Source organism: Scyliorhinus canicula, chromosome 8 (assembly GCF_902713615.1).
Source record: "Scyliorhinus canicula chromosome 8, sScyCan1.1, whole genome shotgun sequence".
Taxonomy (NCBI): domain Eukaryota; kingdom Metazoa; phylum Chordata; class Chondrichthyes; order Carcharhiniformes; family Scyliorhinidae; genus Scyliorhinus; species Scyliorhinus canicula.
Genome location: NC_052153.1, coordinates 168,119,685 through 168,139,237, shown reverse-complemented (window position 1 = coordinate 168,139,237; position 19,553 = coordinate 168,119,685). Strand labels below are relative to the sequence as shown.

Genomic DNA, 19,553 nt, shown 5'->3' with positions numbered 1-19,553 from the left:
TTTTATAATATTCCATCGGAAACCCAACCGGACCTGTCACCTTCCCCGACTGCATCCTCCCAATCGCATCCTTTATCCCCTGCTCCACTGTCACTCCTTCTAATGTAGCCCTGTCCCCTTCCCCTAGCCTCGGGTACTCCAACCCATCTAGAAATTCCTGCATCTCACGGTCTCCCCCGGGTGGCTCTGATCTGTAGAACCTCTCATAAAACTCCTCAAAAATGGGGCAGCACGGTAGCATGGTGGTTAGCATAAATGCTTCACAGCTCCAGGGTCCCAGGTTTGATTCCCGGCTGGGTCACTGTCTGTGTGGAGTCTGCACGTCCTCCCTGTGTGTGCGTGGGTTTCCTCCTGGTGCTCCGGTTTCCTCCCACAGTCCAAAGATGTGCGGGTTAGGTGAATTAGCCATGCTAAATTGCCCGTAGTGTCCTAAAATGTAAGGTTAAGGGGGGGTTGTTGGGTTACGGGTATAGGGTGGATACGTGGGTTTGAGTAGGGTGATCATTGCTCGGCACAACGTCGAGGGCCGAAGGGCCTGTTCTGTGCTGTACTGTTCTATGTTCTATGTTCTAAAACCTTGTTAATCCGCTCCGGAGCCACCACCAACTTCCCTGCCCTATCCCTCAACTGAAGAATTTCCCTTGCCGCTGCCTCCCTTCGGAGCTGACCTGCTAACATAACTGTAGCCTGCATCCTAACCTGCATCAAGTCAAATCTATTTCACCCATGACCCTGCTCGCTGACTTACCCTGGTCTGATATAATTCTTATTACAAATGCTTCCATGGCCTCTTCCCTCTCTGAATCTGTATCCCTGTCCCTAACATCTAGTCCCTTTAGAATCCATACCTCTTGCCTAGAGAGAGCATTCTCAATATACATACCCCCCCCCCCCACCTCCTTACCCTTTGACCTCCTTAGTAAGAGGGTCAAAATGTTGCCAGAAATAACCTCCATTCTTCAGGAGTCCAAATCACATTGCAGTCCTGCGTCCACAGTTAGGCCGCACAGCTATTATAAGCTGGGCCAGTGCAGCAGGTCTCATTCGATAAACTGCCGTGAGGGCCTTCTGCCTTCAGAGTCCCTGCCCCTAGGCCCATCTCCTTCTAGGTCTTGAAGGCCCTGCTCCTTGCAAGGCCACACAGAAGCCGGTGAAATGAGATCTTGCTGTGTTGCAGAGATCTTCCCCAATTTCTATTCAAAAGAATCTTAAGTTTCTATTCTACTCCCAAATTGTCAGATTAGGCCAAGACCCCTTCATTGAACATTAGTTTAAAAAAATGTATAGTATTTGGATAAAAGCTTTGATGTAATCGGTGTAGAGATTTGTTCTGTACAACGTTTTTGGCAGTCAGATTTCCTGTTACTTTAATAGCATCTGACAGATTCCAATTGCTATACCTACATCTATTGGTCAAATAAATATTAGTGGAAAAGAATCATTTACCATCTGTCGCTATTGCAAATTTTTCTCTTCAGGTCTTTGTTGTTGATGGGAGCAGTAAGCTACAGCTAGCTTTTGACAGTCCGCCAGGAAGTGTGCTCCTCAATGAGAAAGAAATACTGAGGTAGGCCAGTTGCCAGATCTATCTATTAAGATTGTTTAATAACTTGTAGGATTTCCAGGAGTTTTACTGATTAATCAGTTGCAGCTGGTACGATGGGTGACCATCTATCTGCGAGAGCTTTCCTTGACCTTGTTAGGCCTGAATTCATGAAACATCATGGGCTGGGTCCTCCAAAAATGGGGCTATGTCCCCACGCCAGCGTAAAAACGCCGGTGTTTCACTCCCCAGTTTCCTGCAAAAAACCAATGGCTATTCACCTACCTGCAGGGGGCTAGCAGGGACCCGGGGAACTTCATGCAGTTTTGGCTGCGGATACGGGCCCCTGCACTTCGGGTTCCAAGTCCGCGCATGCGCACGGCGGCGGCCTCCAGCGACCGTGCCGAACTGCATGGCTGAACCATTGGTCGAACCGCGGACCAAGACCAATAAACAAGCCCCCCCCCCCCCCCCCCCCCCCCCCCCCCCCGATTGGCCTCGAGCCGCTGCTTTGGACCAGCCCGTTCGCTGCCCCGGCCACCCATAAGGCCCTTCCCCAGTGCTCCCCCCCCCCCCCCCCCCAACCAGGGCGAGAAAAATCGAAACATTCAAAGGATAGGTCTTATGGGGAAAGGTTGAGGGAGCTCGGGCTTGTCTCTTTGGAGCGGAGGAGGATGAGAGGCGACTTAATAGGGGTTTATAAGATGATGAGGGGGATAGATAGAGTGGACATGTTCTGTGCTGTACTGTTCTATGTTCTAAAGGAAAACGAAATGGGTGCCAGGACTATGGTCTGTTGAACTGAATGTTGATTCCGTCAGGCTGCAAAAAAGCTAATTGAGTTCCACCAGCTTGCACTGAGTTTACACTGGAATGGTGCAGTAGGCCAAGGACATGTCAAAAGCAGAGTCTGAAAGCCGACGAGAAAAACATTGAAGAAGTTCACCCTATTCACATGAAAAAGCACAAAGAAATAGAGAGCAGGGATGAAGGAAAGCTGGTCACTCTTGCCTCTGTTTAGCACAGGGCTAAATCGCTGGCTTTGAAAGCAGACCAAGGCAGGTCAGCAGCACGGTTCAATTCCCGTAACAGCCTCCCCGAGCAGGCGCTGGAATGTGGCGACTAGGGGCTTTTCACAGTGACTTGACACAGTGGGGGGGGTGGGGGGGGGTCAGGGTGAGGTTCTATCGCCGTGGGAAACGGGCCGAATGGGTGCTGGCCAGGGGCGAGCAGTCGATGGGCTATGGCTAGTCGACGGGGGAGGGGGGCGGGGTGCCTCCTGATCCGGCTGATTACGTGGAACGTGAGGGGGTTGAATGGGCCGGTTAAGCGGGCCCGGGTGTTTTCGCATCTGAAGGGGCTGAAGGCGGACGTGGCCATGCTCCAGGAGACCCACCTGAAGGTGGCGGACCAGGTCCGTCTGAGGAAGGGGTGGGTGGGGCAGGTTTTCCATTCAGGGCTCGACTCGAAGAACCGGGGGGTGGCGATCCTGGTGCAGAAGAGAGTGGCGTTTGAGGCGTCTGAGGTTGTGGCTGATAGTGGCGGCAGATATGTGATGGTGAGTGGTAAGCTGCAGGGGGAGAGGGTGGTGTTGGTAAATGTGTACGCCCCAAATTGGGATGATGCTGGTTTCATGAGGCGTATGTTGGGCCGCATTCCTGGCCTGGAGGTGAGGGGCTTGATCATGGGGGGGGGACTTCAATATGGTGCTCGATCCCCTACTGGATCGTTCTAGTTCAAGGACAGGCAGGAGGCCGGCGGCGGCCAAGGTGTTGAGAGGGTTTATGGATCAGATGGGAGGAGTGGATCCCTGGAGGTTCGGGAGGCCGAGGGCTCGGGAGTACTCTTTTTCCTCCCATGTGCACAGGGTTTATTCCCGCATTGATTTCTTTGTTTTGAGTAGGGGACTGGTCCCGAGGGTGGAGGAGGCCGAGTATTCAGCTATTGCGATTTCGGACCATGCTCCGCATTGGGTGAATCTGGAGATGGGGGAGGTGCGGGACCAGCGCCCGCTTTGGCGTCTGGACGTGGGGTTGTTGGCTGATGAGGAGGTGTGTAGGAGGGTTCGGGGATGTATCGAGAGGTACCTCGAGGTCAATGACACTGGGGAGGTCCAGGTGGGGATGGTGTGGGAGGCTCTGAAGGCAGTGATTAGGGGGGAGCTGATCTCCATCCGAGCCCATAGGGAGAGGGGGGAGAGGAAGGAGAGGGAGAGACTGGTGTGGAGCTGTTGAGTCTGGATAGGAGGTACGCGGAGGCCCCGGAGGAGGGATTGCTGGGGGAGCGGCGTAGCTTGCAGGCCAAGTTTGATTTATTGACCACCAGAAAGGCGGAGACACCGTGGAGGAAGGCGCAGGGAGCGGTCTATGAGTATGGAGAGAAGGCGAGCAAGATGCTGGCGCATCAGCTTCGTAAGCGGGACGCGGCTAGGGAGATTGGGGGAGTGAGGGATAGAGCTGGGAATGTGGTGCGGCAGGGGGCAGAGGTCAATGAGGTTTTTAGGGACTTCTATAGGGAACTGTACTGGTCGGAGCCGCCGGCGGTGGGAGGGGGAATGGAGAGTTTTTTGGACAGCCTGCAATTTCCAAGGCTGCAGGAGGAGCAGGTGGAGGGACTGTGGGCGCCGATCGAGTTGGAGGAGCTGGTCAGTGGGATTGGCCACATGCAGTCGGGGAAGGCGCCGGGACAGGATGGGTTCCCGGGTGAATTTTATAAGAAATACGCGGACCTGCTGGGCCCCCTGTTGGTTAGGACCTTCAACGAGGCATGGGAGGGGGGTGTTTTGTCCCCGATGATGTCCCGGGCGCTGATCTCCCTGATCCTGAAGCGTGATAAGGACCCCTTGCAGTGCGGATCATACAGGCCAATTTCACTGCTGAATGTAGACGCCAATTTGCTGGCGAAGATCTTGGCCACTAGAATAGAGGACTGGGTGCCGGGGGTGGTACATGAAGATCAGACGGGTTTTGTGAAGGGGCGGCAGCTGAACACTAACGTGCGAAGGCTGCTAAATGTTATAATGATGCCGGCAGCAGGAGGAGAGGCGGAGATTGTGGTGGCATTGGATGCGGAGAAGGCCTTTGACAGGGTTGAGTGGGGGTACTTGTGGGAGGTGTTGGAGAGGTTCGGGTTTGGGGTGGGGTTTATTAAATGGGTGAGGTTGCTGTACGAGGCCCCGATGGCGAGTGTAGCGACAAATGGGAGGAGGTCCGAGTACTTCAGGCTCCACCGTGGGTCGAGGCAGGGGTGCCCCCTGTCCCCCTTGCTTTTTGCGTTGGCAATTGAGCCTCTTGCCATGGCTCTCAGGGAGTCGAGGAGGTGGAGGGGTTTGGTGCGAGGTGGGGAGGAGCACCGAGTGTCGCTGTATGCAAACGACTTGCTGTTGTATGTAGCAGACCCGGTGGGGGGAATGCTGGAGGTGATGGAGATTCTTGCTGAGTTCGGGAGTTTCTCGGGCTATAAATTGAACCTGGGCAAGAGTGAGCTGTTTGTCGTACACCCGGGAGATCAGGAGGAGGGGATTGGTAGGCTCCCGCTAAAGAGGGCAGTGAGGAGTTTTAGGTACCTGGGGGTTCAGGTGGCTAGGAGCTGGGGGACTCTGCACAAGCTCAATTTTACTAGGTTGGTGGAACAGATGGAGGAGGAATTTAAAAGGTGGGACATGCTGCCGTTGTCGTTGGCGGGTAGAGTACAGTCCGTTAAAATGACGGTGCTCCCGAGGTTTTTGTTTTTGTTTCAGTGCCTCCCCATTTTCGTTCCGAGGGCCTTTTTTAGGAGGATGAACAGCAGCATTCTGGGATTTGTTTGGGTGCACGGGACTCCGAGGGTAAGGAGGGTCTTTTTGGAGCGGGGCAGGGATAGAGGGGGGCTGGCGCTGCCCAACCTCTCTGGGTACTATTGGGCGGCTAACGTCTCGATGGTACGTAAGTGGGTAATGGATGGGGAGGGGGCAGCATGGAAACGGATGGAGATGGCGTCCTGTGGAGGCACGAGCCTGAAGGCACTGGTAATGGCGCCGCTGCCACTCCCTCCAACGAGGTACACTACGAGCCCGGTGGTGGCGGCTACCCTCAAAATTTGGGGGCAGTGGAGGCGACACGGGGGGAAGTGGGGGGCTCGGTGGAGGTCCCGCTGCGGGGGAACCACCGGTTTGTCCCAGGGAACATGGTTGGCGGGTTCCTGGGGTGGCACAGGGTGGGCATTAGGAAGTTGGGAGACCTGTTTATTGACGGGAGGTTCGCGAGCCTTGGTGAACTGGAGGAGAAGTTTGAGCTCCCCCCCCCGGGAATATGTTCAGGTACCTTCAGGTCAAGGCGTTTGCTAGGTGGCAGGCGGAGGGGTTCCCTTTGCTGCCCCCGCGGGGGGTAAGGGATAGGGTGCTTTCGGGGGTGTGGGTCGGGGATGGGAAGGTGTCTGACATCTACCAGGTAATGCAGGAGGTGGAGGAGGCGTCGGTAGAGGAGCTGAAGGCTAAGTGGGAGGTGGAGCTGCGGGGGCAGATTGAGGAGGGGACATGGGCGGACACCCTGGAGAGGGTGAACTCCTCCTCTTCATGTGCGAGGCTTAGTCTCATCCAGTTCAAGGTGCTGCGCCGAGACCTGGATTAATGACATGGCGGGATTTATTCAGCTGGAGAGTGTCAAATTCGCCCTGAGGGGGTCGGTACAAGGGTTCTTTAGAAGGTGGCAGCCTTTCCTCGACTTTCTGGCTCAACGATAAGGTACTAGGTCAGTAGCAGCAGCAACCTGGGGGGAGGGGGGAAAGGGGGGGGGGGTTCTAGGGGGATAGTGTTTAAGTTAATTTGCTTATTGTTAATTTATTTTGTTGTTTATTGGGTTTGGGGGGAGTGGGGGGGTTTGTTATATGCGTTGTTACGGGTGCCGGGGGGTGTTTATTATTATTGTTATTGTTATTATTGTTCTGTTGATATATATTTTTCAAAAAAGTTATTTTTTAAAAAACAAAACAATTAATGCAGCGAAATGAAACGTCTGTTGTAATTCCTTTTACAGTTGATAAATGTAACCCTCTGCTTGTCTGGATAATCATTCCATTGCGTCGGAGATTACATGATTTTGGGATTGTAAAATTGGAAAAGTATAACCCATTATTTGCAAGTAGATCTAAACAATGTTTGTTCTGTTGCAGTATTTTGGAAGCTGTTGTGCCTGGAACCGATGTGATTGTATCAAAAATTTCACCAGCCATCAAGAACACTAGCTTAAGAGGGTAGGTCAATTATAAGGACATCAAGAAAGTCTTTCTTTATTTTCTTCCTCTGGGGCTGAAACATCTGCATCAATTTAAATTGGGATACTTCTAATAAAAATTCAGATCCAGTCGAGATTAGTTGAATTCGGGATATGCCTGTCCCTCAAAATATTTGGCAATACAAGAAGTTATGCGTTTGCATTTTATTGGAACTTCTCGACTATGGAGTCAGGAATTTCCTCCTGGCCGATCCTGCCCATTTTCTGCAGAATATCCATCAAAATGAGTCAACATCTTGCACACAATTTAGAATTAATTCAGAATGTGTACTATTTAAATATTTATTGTGTTTGACAGTCTGTATATGAAACAGCACCAGTATACTGTCAAATGTTATATTAATGCAAGTCAGGATGAATTCCTTACACAGATTTGGTGACTGCATAAAAATAGAGAACATTAGGAAAATAATACGGTTGACATTTCTTTGCCTGGCTCCTGAAAAATGGGAGCAAGACACTGTTCAAATAAATGCTAACACTGTGTTCCTATTTTTCTCTCGGATTCTCCCCAGAAATGACTAAGGGCATAATCCAATGGCCACGCTGCGCTGGTAAAGCAGCTCGCCCTGGCGCAGCATGGCCGATGAAAGCCGGGAAACCTTGCTCCCGGGATCTACCCGGCTCGCCGCGCTTTTCGAGATCCAACACGATTTCACAGGGCGTTGCAATGTAAATCCCGCCCTCACTTTTTGGCAAATCTCCATATTAGAGCGCCGTTGTGAGCCTCACTATAATGTGCAGATTCCCGAGGTACCTGAGGTTTTGGGATTCATCCCCTTCACCTCAGAGAACTTGGGCGAGCGGCATTCAGCACTGGTCCCCACAAACAGGGACCAGACAGAACGGCACTTGTGGGAATCTCCCAAGGGATTGGAGGCCCCCGACTGCATGCCATTTGGGCAGGGTTGTGCCCTGGCACTGCTAGTGCCACTGGGGCACCCTAGCAATGCCACGCAGGCACACTGGCAGTGCCAGCCTTGCACCTTGGCAGTGCCAACTGGGTGCCAGCCTGGCACTGCCAAGGTGCCCAGATGGAACTGTGAGCTGGCAGGGGCATTTCCAGAGTACCAGGCTGGTACTGCCAAGCTGTCATATTTTGCGCATGCAAGCGATTGGGCCGGGGTGCCCGACATGGGTCTTGAGGGGGGAGGGGAGCCGGACACCCTCCCATAGTGCATTCGAGCTGGGGGAAGATCAGGGATCATTTTGGGGGCCCTGGAGATAGGGAGACCATTAAAAACTGGAGTCCCAATTGCTGGCTACACTGGGGCGTTCCGGCCAGCGGAGCTCCCCACTGCACAAATGTGCGGCCTTGGCCAAGGGAATGTTCAGTACTGCTAACTTCCGATAGTTGGACCTGCCTAGTGCTGGCTCTTTGGCACAGAACTGGCTGTTCCAGTTGTGTCATGAATCATGTTGAATAGCCATGTGTTTCTTGGCATTGCGAGTGCCAAACACATGGCTAAGCGCGCTCGCTATGAAACTTTGTTCCCTTTTGGGAGAATTGCGCCCCAAGTGTCATGTCCAGTGGGAAATACTGTACAATTCCCGTTGTCTGATCCCAATTGCAGTCCACCCCCACTTAGTAATTTGTTTGGAGCGAGGCGTGTTTTGCACCGGCTTTGAGAGGGGCGAGGCCCAAACACGACAGCAGGTCCGGTTCCTCAGAGATTGGAGATTTTTAAAGGGCGCTCCAAATTCAAAGTTAAGTGACATGCCCTCCCCCCCCCCCCCCCCCTCTCCCTCCCCATCCTCACGGTCATTGCAACCCCCGCAGGCAAGGGGAACACCCGCATCACTTAACCACAGAAGAGTAACCTCCCCCCCCCCCCCCACCGGATTAACCCCCCCACACCATGCAGGAATCAAGGTGGCCTGTTCCCCTCCCTGTCCTCGGTGACATCAGCTCATCCCCAACCTCACTGGCATCAGTCCCCCCCGGCTGTGCATGAACCGATTATGTTTTGCGGGAGGGCCCAGGAACATCGCTAAATGTTTGGCGTCCAGCGCAAATCCTGTTTCAGGGCTAAGCCAGTATTTTCCCGAGATAGCAGGATTTGCGCTAGGCGCAACACAGCCGGAAAATCCTCCAAGGCCTTTCTGGCGTCAACCTGAAGCGGGCGCAACAAGGTCAGCTGCATGTTAATAAACAGCAGGGGTAGGATTCTCTGGTCTCCCAGCCACGCTTTTCCCGGCAGTGCGCCGTTCGCTGGAGGCGGGATTCCCCCTTCCCGCTGCTGTCAATGGGAATTCACAGTGAAGCCACCCCATGCCGCCGGGAAACCTGTGGGCGGTGCTGCACATCCGGTTGACCCAGAGAATCCCCTTGACAGCGAATGGCTGGAGAATTCCATCCCGGAAGTCTTTGTACACAGATTTCCCCTCAGAGCACTCGGTAGAGATCAGGATCAAAGTTCACCCAGGTAAAGGCTGCTACCATTGATCCCAGGCCTGCCTTTTAGCTCTATCTTCTCAAGAGGAAGGCTGGTATTGTCAAGAAATATTTAGATTTTTCAGCTTTTCCCTCCTTGTTTATTTGTGTTTGCAAAAATATACTTTATTTGTAAAATAGCTAAAAGAACATTTCAAGAATGATTGGCTGGTTTAGCACGGTGGGCTAAACAGCTGACTTGTGGTGCAGAACCAGGCCAGCAGCGCGGGTTCAATTCCCGTACCGGCCTCCCCAAACAGGCGCCGGAATGTGGTAATGAGGGGCTTTTCACAGTAACTTCACCGAAACCTACCTGTGACAATAAGCGATTATTATTATTAAAACAGTTCTAAAGTGCCCTCACAGGAGCTGCAATGGTATTTAGGTTTTCCATATAGGCCAAGATGCATTCTGAAGTGCTTCAGTACAATTGCGATACAACTAATATTCACCGTACACATTCATTGTGAACCGAGAGTTCAATACAGCCCGAGAGTTTCTGTACAATTTTCATATTCGGGGGTCTTAGTGACCTACCCCCATCTATACTTGTTGCAGAACGCTGTTAGTGTTTTGCATTTAGCAATGGAGGGCTTGCTCAATACTGTGCCACCACCCAAATCCCACCACTTAACGATACGCCTTGCTTAAAATGCTGCGTTTGCCGTCAATGCCGCAACCAATGCCAGGCATGCGCAGCCACATGAGCGTCATACTGAGCGGCTGAGTCGACTGGCAGTGGCCCCAGGACTAAAAATGGGGCTGCTAGCTGAAAAAATCACAGCGGTGTTTGCACCATTTCGCATGATCCAGGATTTGTACAGAGTTGTTTAAATTTTGTGTCTAACTGGGAGCTGAAACTCACGGGCCTGTAGCTAATGGCAAGCTCATAGACAATGCAAGCTAATAGTCTTGGCAGAATTCCCTGGCTATCTGACAATCTTGTTATTAAATAAGCCTTGTTCAAGCCAGCATCTATCATACTACATTTACCCTCTCTGGGTTCCAATGTTGAGAGATGAAGTCGACTAATGAATAGATTCCAATGTGTTAAAATAAAATTCTGGGAATTAACTCTTTACACAAAGGGTTTCTTAACTGTTATCAAATGATATTTAAGGTTTGCTGATAATTCGTACATTCTCGGTAGCGGCAGCACTGAGATTTTAACTCAATATCTCCTGTTAGATATAGCACTTGGGGCGAAGGGGATCAAAGGATAAGGGTGAGAAAGCAGGATTGCGCTATTGAGTTGGATGATCAGCCTGATTGTAATGAATGGCGGAACAGGCTCGAGGGGCCGAATGGCCTCTCCCTGCTCCTATTTTCTATGTTTATATGTTTATTAGGTAGGTGCTTCATCCAAAAATGAATCCCAAAAACAATCAGTGTTAAAGGAATAGGGATGAACTGTTCCTGCATTTGCAGCGGTACACTGGCAGGTTGGTCACAGAGGAATGATGGTCATTGGCATTGCAAACATGAGTGTGTGATGATCTAACCACTGTATATATGTGTGCTTGCAGTAGGGGGATGTTTGGCCGTACCTGTATTACAGGTTTCTCCGGTAAGCCCCTGCTGGCTAGCTCCGCCCACAGGAAGCAGTATAAATATTTGTAAGTTTCACTGAGATGCCATTCTACAGCTGCCGCCGGAGAAATAGCATCTCACTGTAATAAAGCCTCTCTTGTACTGCACTCGAGTCTTTGTGTACAATTGTTAGCACCACAGAGTGGCACAGTGCGCATGTGCTGAGTGGCCATTTGGGTTGGCACGAGTTGCAGTGTACTTAAAAGTTGCCAAGGAAATTTATGACCTTCTTGTCAACATTTGCAGTCATTCCTCTGTCCCTCATCTGAACCGCTAGCAATGCTTTTCCTAACACAGTGTAGGAACTAGCCCCTCCCTCTCCATCGTGCCACCTCGAATAAAAAGGGAAACATTTCAGTTTAACTGAGGCTTGCCAACCCCAGTTGAATGCCTTCCCAGAGCTGTTATCACATGACCTCCAGCCTCTAAGTGCCCCGCCCCCATCACAAACTCCAGCAATTGGTCACCTGCAGGAAGTGCACCTTCTTACTGCATGAATTGGAAAATGAATAGAAATTTTATTTCGCAATTAGCAGATTCTAGACTTCCTGTCAAACCGCCGTATTCGATATTATAACAGTTAATAAGCAAAGGTGTGAGAAAACCCCCCACACAATTTTTAATGCTCTTATGAGTTTTCTGCTGGGTTGCTCACAACAATGTCCTGAAGATCATTCTTTAGTTCCTGAATACTTCAGGGTAATTTGAAGGGTTGGTAACCCCAGCCTAACCATCACATACTTCCCTTTCGTTCACTGTTATTCTTCATTCAACTCTTTCTTTACCTACAACTTGGCTCCATTTTACAGCCCTTTTAATATCATCTTCCTGAGGCACAAAGACTGTTGTACAGTATCCAGCCATATCCCGCATGAGCATTTGTTTTTATTTTTTCATGGGACGTGGGCATTGCTGGCAAGGGAAGCATTTGTTGCCCGACCCGAATTGCTGTTGAACTGAATAGCTTGCTGGTCCATTTGGAGGGTAGTTAAGAGTCAACCACATTGCCATGGGTCTGGAGTCACTGTTACAGATGCCTGGTCAACTCTCAAAAGTGACTAACAGACTGAACCAGGACCATAACTTTTTAAAGTTTTAAGACGGTGCAAAAAGATCAATTTGTTCTCCGAGTGATAATATAAGAAATAGGGCTTGGTTATTCTATAAACAAACTTTATTAAAAGAAAAGAAAACAATATTTAAACATTTAAACTTCAACCCTAACAATAACAGAATACATGCAGTCTCTTAACCTTTTTAAAAAATATTTTTATTAAGGTATTTGCAATTTTTATAATAATAACAATAACAGCGACATAAACATGGTACCGCAAACATTTCCACCCCCATCACAATCTTCACACACTTCAACCATAAAACAACAGTCCGGCCCTCCCTCCCCACTTTGGCATTCTGCTTCTGCTGACATTTTAATTTTCCCCGAGAAAGTCCTAGAATGGAGGCCACCTCCGGGTGAACCCTAACATTGACCTTCTTAAGGCAAACTTTATTTTCTCGAGACTGAGAAACCCAGCCATGTCACTAACCCAGGTCTCTACACTCAGGGGCTTTGAGTCCCTCCACATTAATCAGATCTGTCTCCGGGCTACCAGGGAGGCAAAGTCCAGAACGTCGGCCTCTTTCGCCCCCTGGACTCCCGGCTCTTCCGACACTCCAAAGATTTCCACCTCTGGACTCAGCACCACCCGTGTTTTGAGTACCGTGGACATTACCCGAGCGAAACCCTACCAAAACCCTTTAAGCTTCGGGCATGCCCAAAACATGAGAAATGAGTTGCTAGGTTTCCTGTGCACCTCGCACACCTGTCCCTAACCCCCAAAAAACTTGCTCATCCGGGCCACCATCCTGTGTGCCCGGTGGACTACCTTGAACTGTATCAGGCTAAGCCTGGCACATGATGAGGATGTATTAACCCTGCTTAGGGCATCCGCCCACAGACCCGCCTCTTTCTCCCCCCCCCCCTAGCTCGTCTTCCCACTTGCCCTTGAGCTTCTCCACTGGAGTTGCCTCCGATTCCAAAAGTTCCTTAGTCTCTTAACCTTAACAAACAGGTTCCCATTAAACAACACTGTAACAGGACATGCAGCTCTCATGCCACATTCACAGGCAGGCAAGGCAATACTTGCATTTATGAAATAATTTTTCTCCTGATAGGGACATTACTTCTGAACCCCTTTTCCAAAGCTTTTCTCGGTGGTAATTTTCATGACCTTCTAGGTCGATTTCCAAAGCCTTCTCCCTGAACATGTTTAAAACCGGAACCTTTCTCTCTTTCTCTAAGCTTCGCCCAGCCTATTAAACACATGTTTTCTCCTGGGGTGCTCAAACGTGAACCCATCAGCATTATCTTGGCTGTTTGATTTCCCACTCCCATTTATACAAAAGAGCAGAGCCATGATCTTGATATGCAACACACTTCCCATTGATGGACAAAGAGGCCAGCAGACTCTGTAATGGGCTAATAGCTGGTCAGACAGGAGTGTCCCAAAGGACAATGGATTTCGAGTGACTCACCCTTGCTGAACAGGGACACCCTGTGTATTCACACTAAAGTGTTCAAGTCTGAATGGGACAATGTAATTCATGTCAGGTGTGGGTGTATCCCTCTGACTCCGTGCTAGTTTTTTCCTCAGTCTGCTGAAACCCTAAATTATCTGCTGTATCATCAATCCCAATTCTGGACCCAATTTCCAAATATCACACTTGCATAACAGTCACATATCGGCCAACTGGTTAAGGATGGCAGATTTGCTTCCCGAAAGGGCACTGGTTAACCAGATAAGTTTTTGCAACAATCAATAATAGTTTCATAATCCAGATTAGTTAATTGAATTTAAACTATGCCTGCTGCTGTGGTGGGATTTGAACCAGTGTCCTCAGAGCATGTTACCGTACTAGTTAAGTGACATTACCACTGTGCCACCATGTCCTTATAACTGCTGTCCACCCCCTGTCCCTCATGTATAGAGGTTCATAGAATTTACAGTGCAGAAGGAGGCCATTTGGCCCATCGAGTCTGCACCGGCTCTTGGAAAGAGCACCCTACCCAAGTGGTGACATATATAATAAACAGGAGGAAGCGGCACAAGTACTTTGTGGCTTCTTCCTGTCCTTTATCTTTTCGATTCCGTTCTGATTAGCAAAGACAAAAATGACTCTCAGGTGCAGCGAGGGGCATTGATCAGAAAAAAATATTTCCGTATCAGTGGTGGATTGTTATTCATGTCATTACGCAGTGAAATATATTATTGAGTCCCTCACATCTTCTCGTTCGCTCATTTTCACCATAGTTTCACACTGCTCCCTCGAATCCACTTCATTATTGCCTCTTTGTTTAAAAAAAATCTGCACAATCGATGCTTTTACACAGCAGAGACTCTTAAGTCACATTTGAATAAAAGAAATGAGAAAGTTTAGGCACTTTATCAAGATGTTCTTCAATGTTTTTGAAATCCTTGTCAAACATTACAGACCCATTTGTTAGAAAGGTTAACAGATGTCAAGATGTCTCCAATCCAGGAGAGGGGGCATATTGCCCACAGGAATGTATTCAGAACCAGTATGGCTTATCATGACAAGGAAGTGTCAATGACTGCCAGTGGCAGACCCTCTGAAACTCCCTTGATCAATATCGGTAGAAAGCCCAGTATTTAATGCTGACCTAGCTGTTGACATTCCGACAGCAACCAATGCTCTGATAGAAATTTGTGGACCATTTATGTTCCCATTCCCTAACTTCTCACACCATCATTATTTGACCTACTCCCTATACCTTGATCCAACTTGCATAGCTTAGCATAGAGAGCTCCTGGCCAAGAGTAAAAATCAATATTCCAATGATCAACCTTCACAATATTCAAACCACATGCAGATTTCTACAATAATAATCATAATCTTATAATCTGTATCCCATTGAGGGTGTGTCCAATCCAATGGCTAGCAGCTCAGCAGCACCATTGGCAGTGGTGGCCAGAGTTGGGAGTACACCTAGCAGAGAGGACGTAGGTGTAACAAATTTCCTGCCAACCAGCAAGTGGGATATGGGTTACCAGGGCCAGTCAAGCATACGCTGGGAAGGGGGAGAGTAGGTTAATGAGGGCAAGGGGAAAGTTGCCACAAATATGGCTATTGTTGCTAGGGCTCTTAGTGGGCTACATATATCAGATTAGGTGTCCCCCACCAACCCTCTACCCCAATCCTGCAGGAGACTGCTAGCCAGATAGATGTATTATTCCTTGTGTCTGAATAAAGCTCGTAGTCTTACAGTTGAAGTAGATGTTTTATTTATAGGAGGTCGTTCTCTCTCCAGCGCTTATACCATGTTATATCTGAGCTGCCTGTCTGTGTCCTGCTCACTAGCTGCCGTTCCTGTGAAGAGTCCTGAAGACTTCCTGTTTGTCTATGTATATATACATCTCTGGTGCTCCATCTAGTGGTTACTTAGTTGTAGTGTATTTACATTAACCCCTTGTGTATATAAAGTGATGCATATCACTACATCCCCCCTTTTTTATTTTTACATATTTTCTGTACCTTGTTAAAGAAAATTGTACAAAACAGGTAGATAAATGATGATACGTACAAGTTGTGATGATATTGTTGATTATATAATGCCAATTAATATTTCTGAGTCCAATCTGAATTTTAAAAATTTATGAGTCCAAACTTTATGAATTTGTTTGGTTGAGTTGATTTCTTCTTCTGTTGTTGAAGTGGTGATGTTGATGTTGTCATTTCTTTGTGAACATCGTCGGTGTTCTTTTGTTTAAGTAACCAAGAAGTCATAGAACATAGAACATAGAACAGTACAGCACAGAACAGGCCCTTCGGCCCTCGATGTTGTGCCGAGCCATGATCACCCTACTCAAACCCACGTATCCACCCTATATCCGTAACCCAACAACCCCCCCCCCCTTAACCTTACTTTTTTTAGGACACTACGGGCAATTTAGCATGGCCAATCCACCTAACCCGCACATCTTTGGACTGTGGGCGGAAACCGGAGCACCCGGAGGAAACTCACGCACACACGGGGAGGACGTGCAGACTCCGCACAGACAGTGACCCAGCCGAGAATCAAACCTGGGACCCTGGAGCTGTGAAGCATTTATGCTAACCACCATGCTACCGTGCTGCCCTATCATGAGGTGTTCGAATGGTCGAATCACTTTGTTGTCTGATTAGACTTTTTTTTCTATGCTTGTGGTAGCGATTCTGTATGGCATCTTTGTTATCTGACTTGGACTTTTTCTTGTGCTTGTGGTATCGATTCTGGATGTCATCTTTGTTGTCTGACCTGGACTTTCCCCTGTGCTTGCGGTTTTGATTCTGTATGTCATCTGCCTTGAAAGCTGGTTTGCTTGTTTGTACTGGAGCAAATCTGAATTTGTGAGATTCGTTGTCATGCCATGGTATGTTTGTACTCTTGCCATTGTTTTGAGCTGTGTTGTTACATTGTCCTTCATGTGCAGAGTTGTACCATGTCGTACAAGTTGTTGTTTCAGTGTTGTTGTTTTTGTCGTTTCTGTCTTTGTTGTTTACGTTGTTGTTCTTGTTGTTTTTGTTGTGCTTGTTGTTGCTGTTGTTGCCTTTGTTATGCTTCTTATTGTTGTTTGTGTTGTTGTTCTTGTAGTTTTTGTTGCCGTGCTTGTAGTTTTTGTTGATATGCTTGTAGACTTTGTTGTTGTTGCTCTTGTTGTGCTTCTTGTTGTTTTTGTTGTTGCTGTTGTTGTTCTTATTTCTGTTGTGCTTCTTTCAGTTTTTGTTGTTCTTGTTGCGCTCAATGACTGTTCCGTGTGGATAATTCGAGTCATTCTCAAAGTTATTTGTGTCAGTGTCCTTTGTGGTATCTGGTGTTTCATTGAGTGTTTCTTCTTGAGGATCATGGGAATGATCTGATGTTGCATTGATCTTGGTGACACCACTCCTTTGTGGTTGATGTGATTCCTCTGATTCCTTGGTGCTCCTCTTCTGGAGTCATTTCTGGTTCACTTGAATCATCATTGATTTCTTGGTGCTCTTCTTTTGGAGCCATTTCAGGTTCACTTGAATCATCATTGATTTCTTGGTGCTCTTCTTTTGGAGTAATTTCAGGTTCATTTGAATCATCTTTGATTTCTTGGTGCTCCTTTTTTGGAGTCATTTCAGGTCACTTGAATCATCATTGATTTCTTGGTGCTCCCTTTTTCGGAGTCATTTCAGGTTCATTTGAATCATCTTTGGTTTCTTGGTGCTTCTCTTCCAAAGTCAAAATCTTCAAGATTTCATTTTCTTGTGGGTAGTTAAGAGTAGATGAGGTTTTAATTGACGTGGTCTCACTGGACTCCAGAGTAGTTTCACTTTGATTGTTGCGTGCTTCTGTACATACGAGCTGAGATCTGTCAGTCTTGCTGTGATCTTCCACATCTTGTATGGGAATTGTGATTTCTTTGTCACTGGTCTCACATACAGTGGGTAGACATTCAGTGTCGTCTTGTTGGTTAAATGAGCTGGGTAGACTTTCATAGTCTTTTTGTCGTTCACGTGAGCTTGGTAGACTTTCATAGTCTGCTGCTGGTTGCTCAGATAAGGTTGATAGACCTTCATGGTCTTGTTCATGCATGGTCTTCGCTCTGGAGTCTTTAGTTGCTTCCATTTTGGAGTCTGTCAATGAGCTCTCTGTGGAGCCTTGTGTCGCTCTCTCTGTGGAGTCTTTCATCACTCTCTGTGTGGAGTCATGCAGTGTTCTCTCTGTGGAGTCGATCTGTGCTCTCTCAATGGAGTCATTCAGTACTCGCTGTGTGGCATCGTTTTCTTCTTGGGTATTTGACAAGTTGCTGTCATCCAGTGTATCGACGATTTGCCATTGCATCATGGTATTGGATTCATCTACCATGAGTAGAGTCGTGTTGAGCTTTTCAACCATGGTGCTGATGCTTTATGATCATCATATTTGAATAACTCAGCCATATCTGAGTAGTATTCTTCGATAAAAAAAATCATTTTTATTTGTTTCGGATTTGTTATTGTCCTCTTCATGTTCAATGAACAAATCATCTTCTTTGGTTTTGGAGTTGTCATTGTGCTCTTTGCTTTGGGTGGTGCAAACTGCTTGTTCCAGAGTGCTGCGAAAGTTATGTTCAACTGCTGGTAGAAGGTCAGGCATTGTTGTGCCTTTTGAGGTTAAATTTGTAGGTTTTGTGTCTTTAAGAGTCTTGTTTGTGATTTTCGGGCATTTCCCCTTTAAGTGGGCATGGTCTGAGTTGTCCGACGTCATGATGCTCGTGACGTAAAGTATAGGAATCGATTGCGCATGCACAAATTGATTTTCCTTTGCCGTGCACTCTTTTTGTTCAACTGCGCATGCGCAAGGCGATCTGCGCCCAATACTTATTTTTTCAATTGTGCATGCGCGGCTGCGGTTTCCTGCGCATGCGCAGATCCAGATTTGCGTCTTTTGTTCCCCGGGCAGTTTAAAATGTGCTCAGACGCCATTTTAACTTCTTCAGACCCATAGAAAATAACTTTTTTGCCTTTTTTTCTTGTTAAAAACTTAGTTTTTTTCCTTGCGATCTGCACTTGTCAATCGCGATTTCCAGCATTAAAGCTTTCTGTTCTGATGATTGTTTGAGTTTCACAACACTCATCCCCTGTGCAATTTGGTCTCTGAGCATTGAATGTCTTAAAGCAGCATTGTTACTGGTGTTACAATAATCTTCAAATTTTTTCAGTATTACTTCTAATTTGGTGTCTTCACCTTTCAAGTAATTAAAGCAGTTATAGATTTCTCAAGCTTCATGTCCTGCTTGTAGAAGTGCTATTTTCATTTCTTCTGAGGCCACGCTCAATTATTAGCTACGATATAGTTCAAATGTTTGTTTAAAGATTTTCCGTGTATGACTTAAATTACCGGTTATTTTCAGCTACGGCGGAGTTCCGAGTTTCATCGACTCAGCGAAGTCTCCCCACGTACGAGTTTTCTTCTGTTTTCGATCTTGCTTTGTCTGCATCTTGTGTAACCTTCTCGTAAGCATTCTGAAGTTTCCTGATACCATGTATTATTCCTTGTGTCTGAATAAAGCTCATAGTCTTACAGTTGAAGTAGATGCTTAATTTCAATGAGTTTGTTCTCTCTCCAGCCCTTATACTATGTTACATCTGAGCTGCCTGTCTGTGTCCTGCTCACTAGCTGCTGTTCCTGTGAAGAGTGGAGTGTGCTGACTTGCTGTTTGTCTATATATATATATATACACATCTCTGGTGCTCCCTCTAGTGGTTACTTAGTTGTAGTGTATTTACATTAACCCCTTGTGTACATACAGTGATGCATATCACTACAGTAGAGGCTGATAATTGGCAGCTGAAGTGGCTCATTTTGCCTCTGCATAGGACGACTGCCCTCCACCTTCCCCATCAGTTATAAAATACCATGGCAACAGGAAGGCAACAGGTACTCTACACCTTGTCTGCCTTCCTTTGCTTTTTTATGACCCTTCACTAGAGGACTGGTAAAATCAAATGCCTGTTAATTAATAAGACATGCTTCAGTCACAAAATGGTTTGTTGAAAGATACTTAACCCACATAACGTTTTCATTAGTAAAGTTTTCTCTAAACCACGGTATAGTGCCGGCATGGATGTTGGAAAACTGCTTCTTGTTTTGTGTTATTGAACGCTGCTTCCTGCATTTTATCTGTAAAATGAGACATGACCAGAT

At 47.6% G+C, this 19,553-nt stretch overlaps 1 protein-coding gene across 10 annotated transcripts in view; it reads left to right on the top strand.

Annotated features, from left to right (window-relative positions):
* LOC119970680 (cadherin-related family member 2-like) overlaps positions 1–19,553 on the top strand; it is a 257,761-nt gene that overhangs the window by 155,168 nt on the left and 83,040 nt on the right. For all 10 annotated transcript variants that reach the window (XM_038805691.1, XM_038805693.1, XM_038805688.1 and 7 more), the window contains 2 exons: positions 1,479–1,567; positions 6,692–6,772. In XM_038805691.1, the coding sequence (XP_038661619.1) occupies positions 1,479–1,567; positions 6,692–6,772 (170 nt within the window). The remainder of the gene's footprint in view (positions 1–1,478; positions 1,568–6,691; positions 6,773–19,553) is intronic.